At 44.3% G+C, this 16969-nt stretch overlaps 1 protein-coding gene across 1 annotated transcript; it reads right to left on the bottom strand.

Annotated features, from left to right (window-relative positions):
* Positions 1 to 426: 426 nt before the first annotated feature.
* Positions 427 to 14910, bottom strand: LOC125310630 (glutamate dehydrogenase, mitochondrial). Its single transcript, XM_048268237.1, has 13 exons — positions 14308 to 14910; positions 11466 to 11546; positions 11211 to 11266; positions 9631 to 9694; positions 8550 to 8644; positions 6488 to 6667; positions 4184 to 4321; positions 3674 to 3811; positions 3219 to 3299; positions 2630 to 2753; positions 2329 to 2420; positions 2127 to 2189; positions 427 to 1440 (listed from the first exon to the last, which is right to left on the bottom strand). Exons 1-13 carry the CDS (start codon positions 14705 to 14707, stop codon positions 1321 to 1323), a joined length of 1632 nt encoding a protein of 543 aa, XP_048124194.1. The 5' UTR covers positions 14708 to 14910; the 3' UTR covers positions 427 to 1320.
* Positions 14911 to 16969: the final 2059 nt, after the last annotated feature.

Below are 16969 nucleotides of genomic sequence, written 5' to 3'. Positions count from 1 at the left end.
GATTGCAAAGTGAACGAATTATCTAAAACAGTTTTCACATGTGTGCCAGAGAGTTGGCAAAATAGTGTAAATGATAGCCATACATGTGTATAGATTTGCTAGTGTGTTGATCATTTGGAAATTGAGTGTAATACAGGAGTTGTGTTTACAGTTCCGCAAAAAGAGTGCTGTGCAGTGAATTGTGCCTACAGTTGTGCAAAATGTGTGTTCCAAAATTGCAAACTGAGTGCAAAGCAGTGTTTGTGCTTTTAGTTTTGCGAGTGGTTTTGTTATAAGTATTAATAGTTTTAGAAATTGTGCTATAAGAATCACGGTTGTGTTTAAGCATTCAGAAAAAAACTGTAATTAATGATGAGATAAAAGATAGTGGTTGGTAGAGATGTGTTAAAAGGCCTGGAAATAACACAGTAAACTGTCCCAACACGGTCATTGTTCCACATTATTTATTTTCAACAAAAAGGCGATACAAATTTCACAAAGCGAATTCCAAAAGAAAGTTTCAGCTGCTCCTTGATCCCATTACGGACTCCTTTCATCTCCACACTAACCTGCACTGAGACATTCGGCTGACCTAGCACAACCAAATCACCGACGGTTGGATCACAGTAGTACACCTCAAATGTTCACCACTGATGCAGTCAGCTGTAGCACACAGAGAAAGTGCCTCTAAGCATTATGGGTAGTGTGTTCAGCTAAAGTACATCATGATATGGTGTTTGCTGATATGTGGGTGGGTGGGGAAATGGGGGCATTCAAAATGTAAAATATAAAACTTGAACTCCAGCTTGGAGAGCTAAGGCCTCTTCAGTGTCGTGAAATGAACACTACATAACGCAAAAAGGTCACTGGAACAAGGGCTACCTGCTAAGCTGTTGTCAGAGTGCATTAAATGACTGGTATAAAATGGCCACTTGAAAAGTGAAATCGGTGGAAATATGGTTTCCCTCCCTCTGTAACTGAACAATGTCAATCTATTCAGGGCAAAACATTAGAAACAGCCAACAACAGGACTGATACAAATGCAGGATAAGTCCTGTGTACAAAAAATGTTTGAAAAACAAACAAACAAACAAACAAACAAACAAACAAACAAAAAACAGCATTATACATCACAATAATTACCAGTTCAGCAGGTTAATCTTGTTTGGACGAGATATTGAATATTTAGAGGCATTGAGCAGAACATGATGACAGCAGCGGGTGAAACTGTTGATATGTCAGCTTTGGAACGGGAGGGACATTGGCGTAGGAGGGTCAGGAAGGACAGTTGGGTGTTTCTCGGCTATCATGGACGGCAGGGCAGAGAGAGGAACTGGACGCTTATGTGAAGGTCAGCCCAGCCTCATTGTACACCTTGAAGACCTTCTCGATGGAACTGGCGTAGGCGGCAGTCCTCAGGTCCAGCCCCAGGTTGTATTTGTGGGCGATGCGCATGATTTGCTGCAGAAAAATACCAATCAAATATAAATACAGTATCCATTTACTTAATCACATATAAAGACATATGAACCCATCTTAGAGGTAAGAAAGACTTGTATTAAATCACATTTTGAAGAACCTATTTGCATCAAATCAGGTTCTTTAATATTTTGAACTTGTTAAAGGAAGTTTTGCAGCAAGTTTGGGCTTGTTGTAACAGCTGGATCCTCACCAGGTCAAGTCACCGGCAAAACTATCACAATTTCCTAAACGTATCCATTTTAACATGATCTTTATAATGCTGAAATTGACCCAAACCGACACGATTAGGCTTAAGTTGTATGCTAACAAAGCAGCTTCAGAGCAAAGGGCATAGAGGTACAGTGTGTGCAAGAGAAAAAGAGTGTGTGTGTGTGTGTGTTTGTGGGCATAATTATCATGTGAACACACAGCTTGGGGCCAAGGCTGGGCATCGTTATGATTGTTATTCTCACAGAGTTGACTCATGCCTGTATAATTAACAGCGATGTTAAATAACATTGTACTGGGTGATAAAGTGGACACACCCAGAGGGATGCCTTAGATGGGACACATAGAGGAGCCGTGAGTCACTTTATAGCATGAGGGGTGGAGGGTGGGACGCCCAGTGAATTTCCCCATTGTCAGAAGAGCTAGTGTACTTCGGCGGTGTGACTGTGATGCCTTACCCTGGCAGACCTCTCCATGGTGTAGGCCAGACCTGAGTGCACAATGTCTTTCTCAGAGGCACCCTGTAAAAGCACAGATTCAGACACAGTGAGATTTGTATGGATGTTAATCATCGTGGTGCATTTAGCACAGCAGTTGGCTGGATTTCTATTGAATTTAACATGAAGCTTATACATACACACTAACACAACGGATACTTACAGCCACTCTGGCCTGGAAGTCCGAAGTGGGAACGACAGGGATGGGTCCACCTTGTTTTCCAAACTTCCTTTCCAAGCTCTCCTGGACAGACACTGTAAGCAAAGAGAGAAGACTCTGGTAACCATGAAGAGCGTGAGATTGCAGTTGAACTAACTAATGCTCCCTCAATATTTACAGGTTGAAGGAATGTGACTGAACAGCTAACAGCAGAACCTGCACCCTTGATACACAAGCACCAGGAGGAGTGTTGACAGGAGGACACCGTAACAAACAAATATGGCTGAAAAAAGCCTCGACTTACTCAGCAGGTGGTAGTTGGAGTCCCTTTCATACTTGAAGGTCAAGCGGCCATAGCTCACATGGTTGAGGTTCTTGAGCCACTCGAAGTAGGAGACGGTCACACCACCAGCGTTCAGGTACATGTCCTGTCACAGAGCAAAGGGACGCACACACAAATGAGTTCAAAAGCGCTTTTGCACACCTCATTTGGGACAGGTGCGTTAGAAAAGGTAAGGTCACCAGTAATGCGTGTTGAAGAAATCCCGCACACAGACCTTGGTCTTTGTGACCGTAGCGTTGTGTGAAGTATGGACCCTTTCAAGAGAGTTCCATTATCAGCATCATAGTTGGCCCCACAAGACTTCCTTTTTAACATTCCATATGTTATCTTAATGCAGAGGAAGTAGATTGATGCCCAAATAGAACGTTCAAGCATTGTTTTTGTTTTTATTGTTGAAAGGGTCTATAATAAAGTATTTGCATGCGTAAAGGAGTGTGCAGGATTTCTTCAACACACACACAAATATCATGGATGCATTAATCACTACTCGTGCAAATCAGAGCCCTTTTCATTGCTTCTGTAAAATGCGGACACTAAGAGATGATCTCACCGGTATGACCATGATGTTCCTCTCCAGGAAGATTTTGTCAGCATCTGGGGTGGTGGGTCCGTTGGCACCCTCTGCAATAATCTGCATTAAAGCACCAACAAGAAACAGATTGTGTTAGATGTACATGGTCAATAACCATGTAGAAACAGTTATTTTCACTTGTTCACACTAGTAAGTTCTCTCCTATGCTCCAAAAAAACTATGTTCCACAGGCATGGCTGGACTGTCATAGATGATCTGTACAGAGATGTAGCACTCTCTTACATGCAATTTAACCGGGCCTCTGCACAATAGCCTACATTAGCTCTCTCTGGTGTGCTGTTCCAGCCATAGCACAATACAGCCTGTGTTACATAAGGGATTATGCAACAGGGGACACTGAAGAGCGAGAGACAAGAGACAACAAGCCACAAAGGCTACGCGGATCTGAACACAAGTCAGCGGTGACCTCTGACCTTGGCCTTGATCTTGTGGGCGTTATTCCTGGTGAGCTGCTTCTCTCCGGCGGCAGGGATGAGGATGTCGCACGGGGCCTCCAGGAGGCTGCCCTCGTAGGGCTTGGAGTTGGGGAAGCCTACAACAGTGCCATGTTGCTGTCAAACCATGAGAGAGAGAGAGGACAGGTCATTTTAAGACAATAAAACTAGATATGCCAAGGAGTTATTATACGCTTAGTTGGATCATTTTGATAGGTTTCTCATTGAATGAAATGTTTAGGACCACAGCATCAAACAGATCACGTCAATAAAATAGGCAAAACCACACATACTGCACAAGTACACATAAATATATACCATTGGAAATACCAACAATGGATAATTGCTATGCAGACACACCCACACACATTTAACAACATATCAGTTATGTGGAGTTCATAGTGACTCAGATCTGATGGGGCTAGTATGTGGAGTTCATAGTGACTCAGATCTGATGGGGCTAGTCAGTGGGCTAGAGAAGAGGCTCACCAGCTTGTAGTCCTCCAGCTCCTTGGGGTCCATGCCGTTGGGGTTATAGATGCTGCCATCAATCTCAGCCACTCCAACACACTTAGCACCATAGCGGTGCAGGTAACGCATGGAGTGCAGACCCACATTACCAAAGCCCTATGGAGAGCACAATGAATGGGTGGATAATACAACAACAACAACAACAACAACAACAACAACAACAACAACAACAACAACAACAACAACAACAACAACAACAACAACAACAACAACAACAACAACAACAACAACAACAACAACAACAACAACAACAACAACAACAACATTTGAAGCGAGATTGAAGACCCATTGAGGCTCACACAGAGTGGTGATGACATCAACTAAGCACTCAGCCCTTAGGGGCCGAACATAGTCCTGCGTCTGTGTCTGGTGCATGAAGAGAATTGTGTCATCAGCGCGGCATGTACGGGGTGTCGTTAGGGGGACTCGAACCCTCCCAACATATGTGACCGCTGAACGTCTCCGACAAGTGCAAATGTGCACGGAGGAGCATGCCACCTCCTTTACACGCCTGAAGATGTTTTCCTCTCAGTGCATTTGGAGATGAACCACTAGCTCCCCCTATTGGATCTTCACCTCTACCACAGAGATCATCCAATCCTCACAGGCACTTCTTTAAAGGGCCACCAGAGGGCACTCTCCAGTCAACTTTAACCATCTCACATTTCAGTCACCTCTTGTAGCCTCCCCCATTTTAGCTTACATATTGAACTCCCTGTCCACAACCTTCAAACTAATCTAATGCTCTGGCTAACTCACAAACAAAGGGCCGCTTTTTTGAGCGCATCACTAAATCTCTAAGAAAAAGTCATTTGGAAGGGGGACATAATCTCTGACTGAAGAGGAGAGATTAGGCCCAGCCCTTCCCTAACCAATCACGCACAGACGTCAGAAGTGAAGACAGAAGCTCCATGCCTTCTGGCTTTCTGATCGAAGGGCTCTGAATCTTAATCTTCTGTATTGTGAATATGCAGAGCTGTGCAAAGTCTGATTTTAAATCTGAGGCTGTGTGTGTGTGTGTGTGTGTGTGTGTGAGAGAGAGAGGAGTTCTGGCAGAGGAATGCTTGTAACTAGAGGAACTGTTTTTTAACACCAAGTCTCCTTTTTTAGGAAGTGAAAGCCATTGAGGACGCTGACAGGGAACTTTCCCAGAGTTTGAGGAAGGACTGGGCCTCGGCTTTAGAGAGCAGGTCACGCAAGCGGCTGCGAGACAGCTGCTCACACACCAAATTTAACAGGCGGCACCCTGTCAACCCCAGCCTCTCTGCAGAGCGGATGCTGAACACTTCTTGTCACAAGTATCACTGCATAGTTTCAAACTGCCAACTTATCACATGGAAAGGGTAGCATATTGCCACACACACACACACACACACACACCTTTCCACTGCATCTGCAATAAAAGAATGAGCATTTCCACTTGGCTACTACAAATACTAGACTGAGTCATAGAAAATGACATAAAATTGCACAGCTAAGAACTCGAAAAAGGAATAACAGCCATTACTCCATAAGTATGGAGTAGAACATATGAGGATTCAAGGAGTTTTATGTCACACATAGAGAAACATGTCGTGAAATGGCATTATGCTCAACAACTTCCTATGCAGTGGTGTTCTATCAGTATCTAGCCTGTGGTTAATTTGTTGCAGCCTAAATATGAGAGCTTTTAGAATAATTTGCAAGCTGGGAAAAATTGTTTTAAATGTATGATGTGGCCTTTCAATTTCTATTCAATGTTTAATTTCTTAATCAATGTTTTATTTCTACTTCTTGATACCTGGCCTAGTGTGTACAAGCCTTGAGCTGGAGCACTTCAGTGTGTGATTAGAGACACTTCAGAGTGTTCTGCTAGGCTTGCTAGGCTAGGTGACTACATTTGTCACAACTGCCATCCAAAGTTGTATCCCAGACAAAACAGAGTTTTCCTTGAATTAGCTTGAAAGAAAAATTAAATACTTCCCCATTTCAGCACTTGAAGTTATCTTGGCTCTAGAGTTAAGTGGTTTGGTTAAAAAATGCCAAGCAGCAAGGCAATTGCCCTTGATGTTTGCCTGTTCATCAACTTTGAATGCTATTCTGGCTTTTGGCTCAGCGTATCTCTGGCTTTTGGCCACTAATCTCGCTTCATAGTATACCTTACTGAAATATGGACTGTGTCTTTAAGGACTCGTCTTTGCTTAGGTGCCTTATTTAAAATGCTTCACACCAATGAACATCTGTTTAATTGTGGCATACGTGACAGTGTACAATGTTGCGTACCTGAATGATGAAGGTCTTGTCCTGGAAGCCGGGTGTGAGACCAACCATGCTCATGTACGATGCCTCATTGATGAAGTTCTCAATTCCGTGGAAAACTCCACGACCGGTGGCAGAGATCCTTCCGTGGATTCCCCCCTGGCTGATAGGCTTGCCGGTCACACACGCGTGGGCGTTGATGTCCTGCAGAAACAAACACGTGCATCCATTTCTATGGACTATCTGGGTCCATCATGCCATGAAAATCCATAAAAAAGGCATCTGATCTGTGCAAATTTTAAAGAGGAGAAAAAGATAAAGGCGTCTAATAGAGGAGGCGTAGCCATGACATCGTCCTCCATGTCCCATCAATCTATCAGCTACACAAATACACCTGCAATCTCTAACAGGCTGGCCACAAACATTGATCGTTCTCTGGAGTCCAGCAAGGCACAGAATGTTCACTGGAAGGTGACATAGGGACAGGCCTCGTCCACTTGACAACGCCAGACAGGGTAACCTAAGGACAGGCCAACTCAGCTGGAGTATGGTTGCACATATGTACGTGTGTAGGGGTGTGTGTGTGTGGGAGGGGATGTGTGTGTAGGCGTCACAGTGGACTCTGGAGGGACTGGGAGGGGGGTGCCAAGTGGGTGCAAGTGCAGCGTGACGCATCCAGCACAGCACCTGGAGCCCAGAGTAGCCTCACGGCATACCAAGCTGCCTGTCTGCACTGCAGCTTGAATTTCCCCTACGGGATTAATAAAGAATATATATTAGGGCTGTCAAAATAACTGATTAATTTCGATTAATTAATTTGAGAAAAAATAACTGATTAAAAAAATTAGTGCAGATTAATCGATTCCGTATGACCTTTGACCCCGAGCCGTTCTAGTCAGTAAAAATTAGACTGTAAAATGAAGGAGAGAGAAGAAAACGTGCTGCCTGGATCATTGATTGGAACATTTACTTTTAAAAAACGGCCTGATGGTGTTGATAAAAAATAAAGTGTTGAAAATCCTCTGCAGCAAGGAATTTACATATCACCGGAGTTCATCAACTCTATAGTCGCCCATCAATGCAAAGAAATAAGTGTTGACATTAAGGGGAGTGTATATTTATTTTCATTGTGTCCCCTAGGTTATATCTGTGGCCTGAAATGCCTTGTATGTGAAAAAAAAAACTTCTTCCCGAAGTGAATGTATTTCCTCAGCATATTAGCATTATCATAGATTATTATGGCCATTATTTGAACAGTGAAAATAATAATAAAAGAGTTTTTGAACTTTAATGTCACTAATGCTGATTATTCAATGATTCATTTGAATTTAAATATTTAAAATACTTTCACAGCAAAAATTATATATGCGATTAATTTAGATTAATTAATCACAGAGTATGTAATTAATTAAATTATTTTTTTTAATCGATTGACAGCCCTAATATATATATATATATATATATATATATATATATATATATATATATATATATATATATATATATATCAGGAACGCAGGTTGAAGCTCTTCAGACACCATATTCTACTAAGCAAGGCCACCTTCTAAGAAACGGAACTATGCTCTCAGCAAGGATATGGCTATTAGGTACATGGTGTCTAGGGTATGCATAGCATATCTTTTTACAGAATAGCTTCCGTGTTTCTAGTTAAACCTTTGCTTTGAAGAGTGTGATAGGATAGGACAACAGGATGTCTATGGATGTCTTGTCTACTCCATAAGGTCGACAAAAGGATTGAGTAGAGGTATGTTGTCTGGAAAGAAGTCCTAGAAATCTATCTAGCCTGGCACGTGTGTGTGTGTACGCCCTCCCGTGTGCGTGCGTGTGTGTGTGTCTGTACTGACATTCACACACGACACACACAAACACTGACGGCAGATTATAGGGTGCTGCTAGGGGATTAGTGTTTGCAGACCTACTCTTTTAAACAGCTGCTGAAGGAAAGCATTATCTCATATCAAACTAAACCTGATGCTACATGGGCTCTACCCAACATCTGTGGAACATGCGGCACCAACACTCTTATCATGTAAACACAGAATAGAAGCATAAAGGAGCCTCTTACAGTGTGGGCAATAGTGTTGGCATAGGTGTCAGCGATCCAAGACATCTCTCTCTCGCCAGTGCTCATGTCGGGGGCAGGGACATCGATGCCAGGCCCTGAGGGGAAAAGCGAGAGAGGGAGAGAGAGAGGGGATGTGTGAGTGTTACTGCATGTGAGCAGCTGCTGGTAGAGTGGGCGGGGGAGGTGGACAGTTAAGAATACTGACAGAGGTCATGTGGGCAGACACTCAAATTACAGTCCGCCACACAGGACGTCCACCAGGTGCACATCCACAAACACATTCGGGGGTCTTTATTTGTGCCGTGGACTGACTACCAAAGCTGCATTCTACAATGTTAAGCCTTAGTTGACAGTCTCTTACATAACAGGCCCAAACACAGTTATCATCCTCTGACTGAGACTCGGTGTGAAATGTTACACTGTGCTAGATCAAATCACTTACTTTGTTTAGACTGGCTACACTAACGTGGATAGACACACACAAACACAAACTATTATTCAGTACATAACAGGGGACACATCCTTAGTCCCACTCAGGACTATCATGCATATACACAAAAACACAGCAAGCTGCAGAGAGTGGAGAAAACAAGTGAGCGCACACACACGCACACACACACACACACACACACACACACACACACACACGCTCACACGGTGTGTGTGAGCCTCTTCGTGAGGGCACAAATGGGACTGGTGAGTCACAGCCTTGCCCCCTGAATGCTTTTCCAAAAACAGCTCCACCAGGGAGGGAGGGCGGGGTCAGGGAGTACAGAGGAAATTTTAGTTTAGAGGCCGAGCCGTTAACCCCAAGCGTTCCTCAAGAGTTCTAATAATGCCATGTGTTTATCTTGTTCAGAAAGGACTCCTTAGTTGACGGTCATATTCTGTCTTTACTCTTTATGGGAGTAAAAATAAACTAAAAAAAATCAATAGTCCTGAGATTGAACTAAAAATGTGTTCAACCGATCAACATGCATCTCTTTCATTCAGGTTGGGTTTTTGGTGATGCAGCAATACCATGAAACTCTGGTTCAGCTTTCTTTGCATTACTTGAACTGAAATGGCACTGGATACCCACCGATGAATCCCTTCTTGGCCAGCTCGATGGTGAACCGCCTCGTAATCTTCTCCAGCTCGTTGTCCTATTGAAGACAAGGGGGCAAATAGAGGAAGGTTTAGTGATGAGCACAACATGTCTTTGTGTTTGCTAAATCCCAGTCACGTGCCAGAACAAGAACCTAAACCATGTGAAACTTCCTCTTTGATCCCTAACCGTCCATGTTCTATTATCACAGCTACTGATTAAACAGATGCCCAGTTCTGCCCAGTTGACTAAAACTCTGGAGTACAGGGCTTGTTTCTATTGCCCCTTAACTCTAAATCTGATTAGAGCGTTTGATAACACAACAATAATAGAGCTCTTGTTTGGGCTTACTCCCTCAATCTTCAATCCATTACAGCGCACACCAATGGCTGCTTTACTAGTTGGGGATTGTTATAAAACTCACTTTAAGTATACTTGTCATCTTGTCTGCCATTTTTTAAATCCATCTCGGAGAGATCATTATTGTCTGCACATCCTCCATAGGGGTTTATATGGGTTAGACACATCATGAATGGCCATCGCTTAACATTATAGAGAAAGGGATTGACCTATCTCCCTCTCCACAGGTCACTGATCTTCTGAATTACATTTCAAGATTGCATGACCAGCACACACACACTGTGGAGTTCTGGCATTGTCAGGCTTGGCCAGATCAGCCCTGTTGGCCAAATCTCCCATCCCAGAACAGAGGGATTGGATATTAACTAACCCTAACCCGTCCCTAACCCTAACAGCAGGACTGGAAAAATCTGCCTGCTCGGCTCAAGGATGCAGGAGGAGGGGAGAGGAAAGGAGGGGAGGAGAGGAGAGGAGAGGGGAGGGGAGGAGAGGAGAGAGGAGGAGAGGAGAGAGGAGGGGAGGAAAGGACCGAGAAACAGAGCTGCAGCCCAGGCTGGTGCTGAGCCAGTAGGGGGAGGGGCATGGGGGAGGGGTTGACGGGAGGCGAGGAGTCCTCTGGCACAGCAATGTCATCTCCTCTCCTCCAAAAGCAGATTCAATACGACAAGGAAAAGGAGCAGAGAAGATCCAGTGGACGAGTGAAGCGCTTAAAGGCCAGCACCCCCCCCCCCCCCCCCCAAACAGCGGCTCTCTCATTACGAGCTCACAAACAGGGACATGGCGTTGATCATGTGCATGAGAAAGCAACTCTGCACTTTGATTCAGATTCCGGAGTCTCTCAGCTCACAAAAACAAGCCATAACAGCCAGCGGCCATTGACAGGCCCTTTGTATTTCTGGCACACTGAGCACTGGAGTAAGAGAAAGAGCTCTTTGAGCAGCGCATAACCTGAAGAGAAACACAATTGCTAAGGCCACGGAGAGTGCTGACTGAGTTAGGGCTGTTACAGGGGCCTCTTATTGATGCTGCGCCGCTCACGGTGTTTCTCTAGGACACTCGGGGAGAGATTGACTTGTTTGTTTCTCGGTCGTATTTGATTCTCTTGACGACTTCTCATCAGACATTTGTCCTTTTCATTGTGTAGCTAATGATTCTGATGTGTTTGTGGTGTTGATTGGATCAGGGCACTGAAGTGTATCTCACGGAATACTTACAGTGTAAGTCTTTGGGTTGATTTTCACTCCAGCTTTAGCTCCACCAAATGGCACATCTGACAAGAGGATGACACTTCACTCAGTACACTCTTCATGATTCCACAAAACCACGAAAATGCTTAATAATTCATTACACATTAAGCATAAGGCAATAGTGATACTGGTCAAATCAGCAACAAGAACAACAAAATGCTTTTACTTGTGCGGGTAAAAAGGAAAGGAAACTCAAAAACATATGCACAAGGGGTTACTCACCAACCACAGCACACTTATAGGTCATCAGAGAAGCCAGGGCCTTGACCTCGTCCACAGATACATCCATACTGTAGCGGATACCTGTGGAGAGAGTTTATACACAAGAGAGTTTCACTGACAGCAGGGAAATCGGTCCTGTGGAGCCTGACAAACACTGCTTTTCCAGCCACACTGAGCTCGCCCAGAGAGCCTGTGGATGTGTACAGCCGCACTGAGCTCGCCCAGAGAGCCTGTGGATGTGTACAGGCTGGCGGAGTGTGTGCACCATGTGTAGCATGTTAATGTCTGCAAAGGGGGACAAGTTAGGGCCAATAGCAGAGATTGTCCTATTCGCTCTCATCTTTCGCTAATGTTCTGCCCTTCAGTAACATGTATCTGCAACACTGATCAACACAGTGGCTCTGTTATTCAGATGCTCCAGGTGGACATAATCAGTCCGCTCAGGGAAACTCTATCTGGGGTGGGACAAAGCGTTGCAGGAGGACAAATCTACATGAGGAGAAATGCACACCACCTACATTCTACGGAGTTAGAATACACCACTTGCCTTATCTGCCTTAGCCATTCCCTTGCAATGCACTGGTGGGAGGCTTTCTCTTCAACAATATTCCTATTCAGTGATATTATTAGCACCGATTCTGCATGACATGGTTTCACTACAGGTCATGTCTCTGAATATTTGACAAAGGACATACAAAGACAGGCTGGGCTTACATGCCAAACTATATCTGGTACAGTTGAAAAATGTGCATCCCAGAAGGCAAAAACATATTCTTTGTCACTCATGAGAAAACCATGACAGACCACATTCTGAAAGGCCACCTCCTACATACATGCATTTTTAGCCTATATTGTGGGTGCTAAGTGAGTTGCATTGACTAAAAAGGTTCACTGAATGCACTATGATCCAACACTGACCTACGTACAGTAGTGACAATTCCCAGACTGACCTTGAATGTATAACCTTGGACACTGCAGTCAGCGTACTACTCAATAAGTCAGGAGCCAAAGGTTTGCTACTACAATACTTTATGAGGTTTCAAGGGGAATTATTAACGAAAAACCGCTCCTCCACAAGCTTAACAAGTACATATCTTAAAGAATACCCCACAGACACATCATATCCATAACCCCTTATTTGTTACAACTTTATACCAACAACCCCTGAGTCTGAGCTGTCGCAATTCCCAGCATAATTAGGGAGCACCATACTACCACACCCTGACACCCTGCCAAATAGAACAGCTCTGCTAGCACAAATATTGGATAAAAAGTATGAACAGTTTTGTGCAGCTAAGAGTTGCACAAGGAAGCCAAGAAAGTTTTAATTAATTCTTCTAATTAGAAGAATTGATGCTTTCGGTTGGACCTTAGGTTCATGGTGTTGGTCTACAGGAATTTGTTCATAACTTTGTTGTATTTATACTCATGTCTGAAAACTACCGAATCCTTGTGGCAACTGTAAGCTGCTTAGAATACCAATGAATGGACTAAATATAAATGCAACGTGTCACTGAGTGGGTATAAAATAACTACCAGATCCAGTGGCCATGCAAAGTATAGCATACAAAAACAGATCGGTGGCCTCATTGGTGCTCAAGATTTTTGGGAGTTTGTTATGACTAGTGTGTCATCAACCTATAAAAGTGATAACATTAGGCCAAATATTGACTAGGCCTGCATGAGCAACTGTAGGCCTGGAGGACTGGGCTGAAATATAGGACAAATAACATCAGTTTGGCAGACAACAGGCATCAAAACTGGTTAGTGATTTCCAGTGTTGCAGAGTTGCTTGATGCACAATATATCTGTGCAGCTAAAATATCTCCACAGATGGTCTCTGTCTGTTTTCCAAATGGTGTGTATCTAGGAGAGTGAATGAACAGAGGGGCCTGCAGCCTCTTACACACCGACTCTGACAAACAGAGACACCTGGGATTGCCTCACAGGTTGGGTGACTTATCACCACTCCTCCTGCAAAATACCCATCATGCAATGCAGCAACCTCTCCAAACATCTGTCACTTCTCTGATATCCTCAGAGACCCTCATGTAGTGCGCACTGCGCAGTGGTCAGCTACCACCGACTCTTGTGCAGGTCACCAGAGACAAAAGCCTGACCAACAGGGTCAATGCAGCTGTTGAGGTCAAACATGTATGGCCAACCGGTCTCAGGATAAGTACAAAGCCACTGCATTCGCGATATCAATCGAAAACGATTAGGCCATGGTGTTGCCTATTCCTAAAGAAGACCTTCATCCAGCCAGCGTCCATGTCGCCGACATCTACAGTACCCACTCGCCCTGTTTGAGATGCGCATGGACAGATAAGCAGAAAGCGGAATGCGCGCAGAGACGCGCAGTAGCCTAGCCCATGAGCGAACAACAGCAACCTACCCTACCACTACCATCGGTTTTCAACGTTCATGTCTAAAGATAACATACTACACAGTGTTTGGTCGCTAGACTGCTGGTCTCTGTCTCCCAGCCTTTGCGAAACTGAAACTGAATGTTCAGTTCAGTCCTTCGTCCTTAGCAACCTGTTGCTTTGTTTTGACAGAGGTATGCTGTGTGCAGCTCAGCCGGGAAGTCGCCTGGCCTGGCCTTAGCCAGTGAACAGGCCAAATTGCCTGGCTGCCTACCTACTATTCATTCAAATGATAATAACCAGTGTTTCTTGACAGGCAATCCCATAAGGTAATGCATGAGTTTCAGATAGCTATACAGTAATAAGCAGGCCAATTGTACATTTTATCCATCATATCAGTGAAGTCAATGCTTACCAAAACTTGGGGGATCAGTGTTTCAATTTTAAGGGACTCACTCATGCAGGAATTCACTTACCTCCTTTGCAGGGCGTTCTGTGTTGACTGTGTTGCGCCCGGTATCCCTCAATCACTTCCCATTCCCCGTTGTCACGTTTGATTGGGAAAGATACACTCAATACGTGGTTACAAGGCTTAATGATCCTGAGAATTCCACGCACTCGCTTCTTCTTCTGTTCCGGCGTTTCCCTTGTTTTCAAGTCTTCTATCAGTTTATCTTCTACAATAGTAGCACCGCGGTCAAAAAAACCCTCAACCATTTTAAAAAAATTAGGGTCATCTTCTTTTTCTCCAGCGGCCTCGCTGTAGTGGCGCACCCGCATTAAAGACGCGGAAGCTGGAAGAGCCGAATCGACACATCCCGAGGCCAGAGCATTACTTGCTCCACGGGTGAGGAGTTCCCCGAAATACCGGTACATTTTAAAACGAGGTATAGCGTTCTCTGCTAGCCTACTGGTTAAATCAAACTGAAAGACGTACGATGCGTTATCTACAAAGGTTTAAGCAGAGGAGATAGAACTGAACGTGGCCGCCGCAGCTCCTCTATATGCCCCGTTCAATTACTAAATGACAGCAGTCATGCCACCCCTCGCTTTAAAAGCTAGACCGGTTGCGCTCAAGACTCCTGCACTGAAGAGGGAAGGTCACTTGGGGGCGCGTCTGGAGAGGGGAGGGGGCAAACACTGCCCCACCACTGCCATTGGCTCTTGGAAGCGTCCTTTTAAAACCGGGATTCCGGAATGCCTCGTGTGTCTCCGCCATACGAATATGACTGACTGCAGAAGACCTATCTGGTGACGTTGAAAATAAACCCATGTAAACACGGCACCATTTATTTCTTGCTGTCTGAAGGCATAAAATGGTTGGTAGCGCTGATGCATTGCGTCATTGATCAATGTTACTCTCCTCTCAATCTCAACATTCCCCGCTGGTTGTCTTGAGTAGGCTATGTGGGTAAAGGTGTTGAGCTGCAGTGCGTGTTTTACTCTCACAAGGTAGTGGGTTATCTTTTGGAAAATAGTAGCAGCTGAGGAGCTTGACCAGGCGAGTGGCCTGTTGACATTTACCACTGGTGTGAACTCCAAGGCCAATGCAGTGCACCTACTGTGCTGTAGTAACTTGTCACAAGAGGCATATTACCAAAATGAAAGCACACACAATACACATACTGTAGATCCCAGATGTTTGTGGCTGAGCAGATAAACAACGGTGTAACTGACAATCCCCCTCTCCCTGTTGCAACTGTGTCCTGCATGTCCAACTATGGCTCAAGGTTATGTACTCATTTTATGCTGACTAAATCATTTCATTCCTCTTTTCGCCACCCATGATACCATAGCCTACATGTCCTCTGCTGTGACCTATCAGATGGTCCATGATCAAGGTACATGCCAGAATAGATAACTTTTTCTGTGGCTTTAATATGCTGTTATTGCAAAAGCGGACAGGCTCTTTCCTCCATTATTGAAGGGTTAATGATTGTATTTGGCAGAAGGGACCTTAACCTATTGTGCTGATGCCCATGTTGAACATTGCTCACTGGGTGCTAGCCCAGTGGTTAATAAAGTACAGTCTTGCCTTCATTTATCCTGTATACTACGCATGGGTTCCGCCCATCAGAAAAATGCATGTCCAGGTCTGCTGTGTGTCTTGCTCGTACCTGGATGTCCAAAACCCACCCCCCACCCCCCGTCAAACCCCCACCAACCTCACGTGCATAGTTCACTCACTAGCTATGCAACATATTCTACTAGAGTAGAGCAAAAGATCTCGCCTCTGCCACACATTATTTAACCCAAATAAAGGTTACCCCCACCCAACTTTGAGCTCCTCCTTAACCCAGGGCCCACAACAGTCCTGGTGTAGCCTATCTCCTCCCCCGATATCGCAATCCATTATTTGGACCTTTAACCACTCAAGTGTCTGAATCACTCTCAAGTGATTAAAGATCTGATGTCCCTCTTGGGCTCGTAGTGCTGATTGTGAGCTTTCAGCTCTTTAATCTCAGCCGACCCCCCCTACCCTGATGGACTCTGCACCACTGATAAGATTAGAGATGATACCTCTGGATCCTGGTACAAATGCCCCTGCTGAGGTTTGGAAAACATGCAAATATTAACCTGAAACTAGAGTAGATTTTGGGCATGATCAGACAGGCCAGTCTGCATTGGTGCTTTAAATTGCTACAGCTACAGAATGAATATGTCTTAGCCATGTGGACTGGCCTACAATAAATTAATTTGCTGTTCAAAAAATGAAATATAGCACGTTTCTATCAAGGATTTAATTCAAGGATAGCATCAAAGGTTTTGATCTCATATTGTGTTTATATATCCTTATTGTGCTTTTCACCCTATCTTTTTTCACATGCAATTTAAAAGTGGGAACAGTTATATGTCTTTTTGCACTGCCATATGCATTGAACTCATGCACATCCTTTCATTTGAACTGTGTAAATGACCTAATTGAATACATGGGTAGGTTATTTATGGGGTTCCTGCCAAGCAGGCTCAGTTGTGTGGTTAATAGAGATAATCCCATTTAAACAAATCAAATTTAAAGGGCATCTGTTCTGAATGCTCTCGTTTGTTCCTATCTGTAAAAAGGGAGGTGGTGGTGGTCATTCATGGTTTGTCAAAGGACAAACTGGGTTTGCAAATGGGCACTTGCATGGTCAAATG

This window comes from Alosa alosa, chromosome 17 (assembly GCF_017589495.1).
Source record: "Alosa alosa isolate M-15738 ecotype Scorff River chromosome 17, AALO_Geno_1.1, whole genome shotgun sequence".
NCBI lineage: Eukaryota > Metazoa > Chordata > Actinopteri > Clupeiformes > Clupeidae > Alosa > Alosa alosa.
This window is presented reverse-complemented; position numbering and strand designations above follow the sequence as displayed.

What these genes read in the sequence shown, in the direction of transcription:
- LOC125310630 (XM_048268237.1), bottom strand. Translation starts at nt 14,707, where the DNA reads ATGTACCGGTATTTCGGGGAACTCCTCACCCGTGGAGCAAGTAATGCT. An exon ending in TCAACCCAAAGACTTACACT is followed by an intron (nt 9,695 to 11,210) that starts GTAAGTATTCCG and finishes TGTCTTCAATAG; the next exon opens with GACAACGAGCTGGAGAAGAT. An exon ending in ACTTCCAGGCCAGAGTGGCT is followed by an intron (nt 2,190 to 2,328) that starts GTAAGTATCCGT and finishes GTGCTTTTACAG; the next exon opens with GGTGCCTCTGAGAAAGACAT.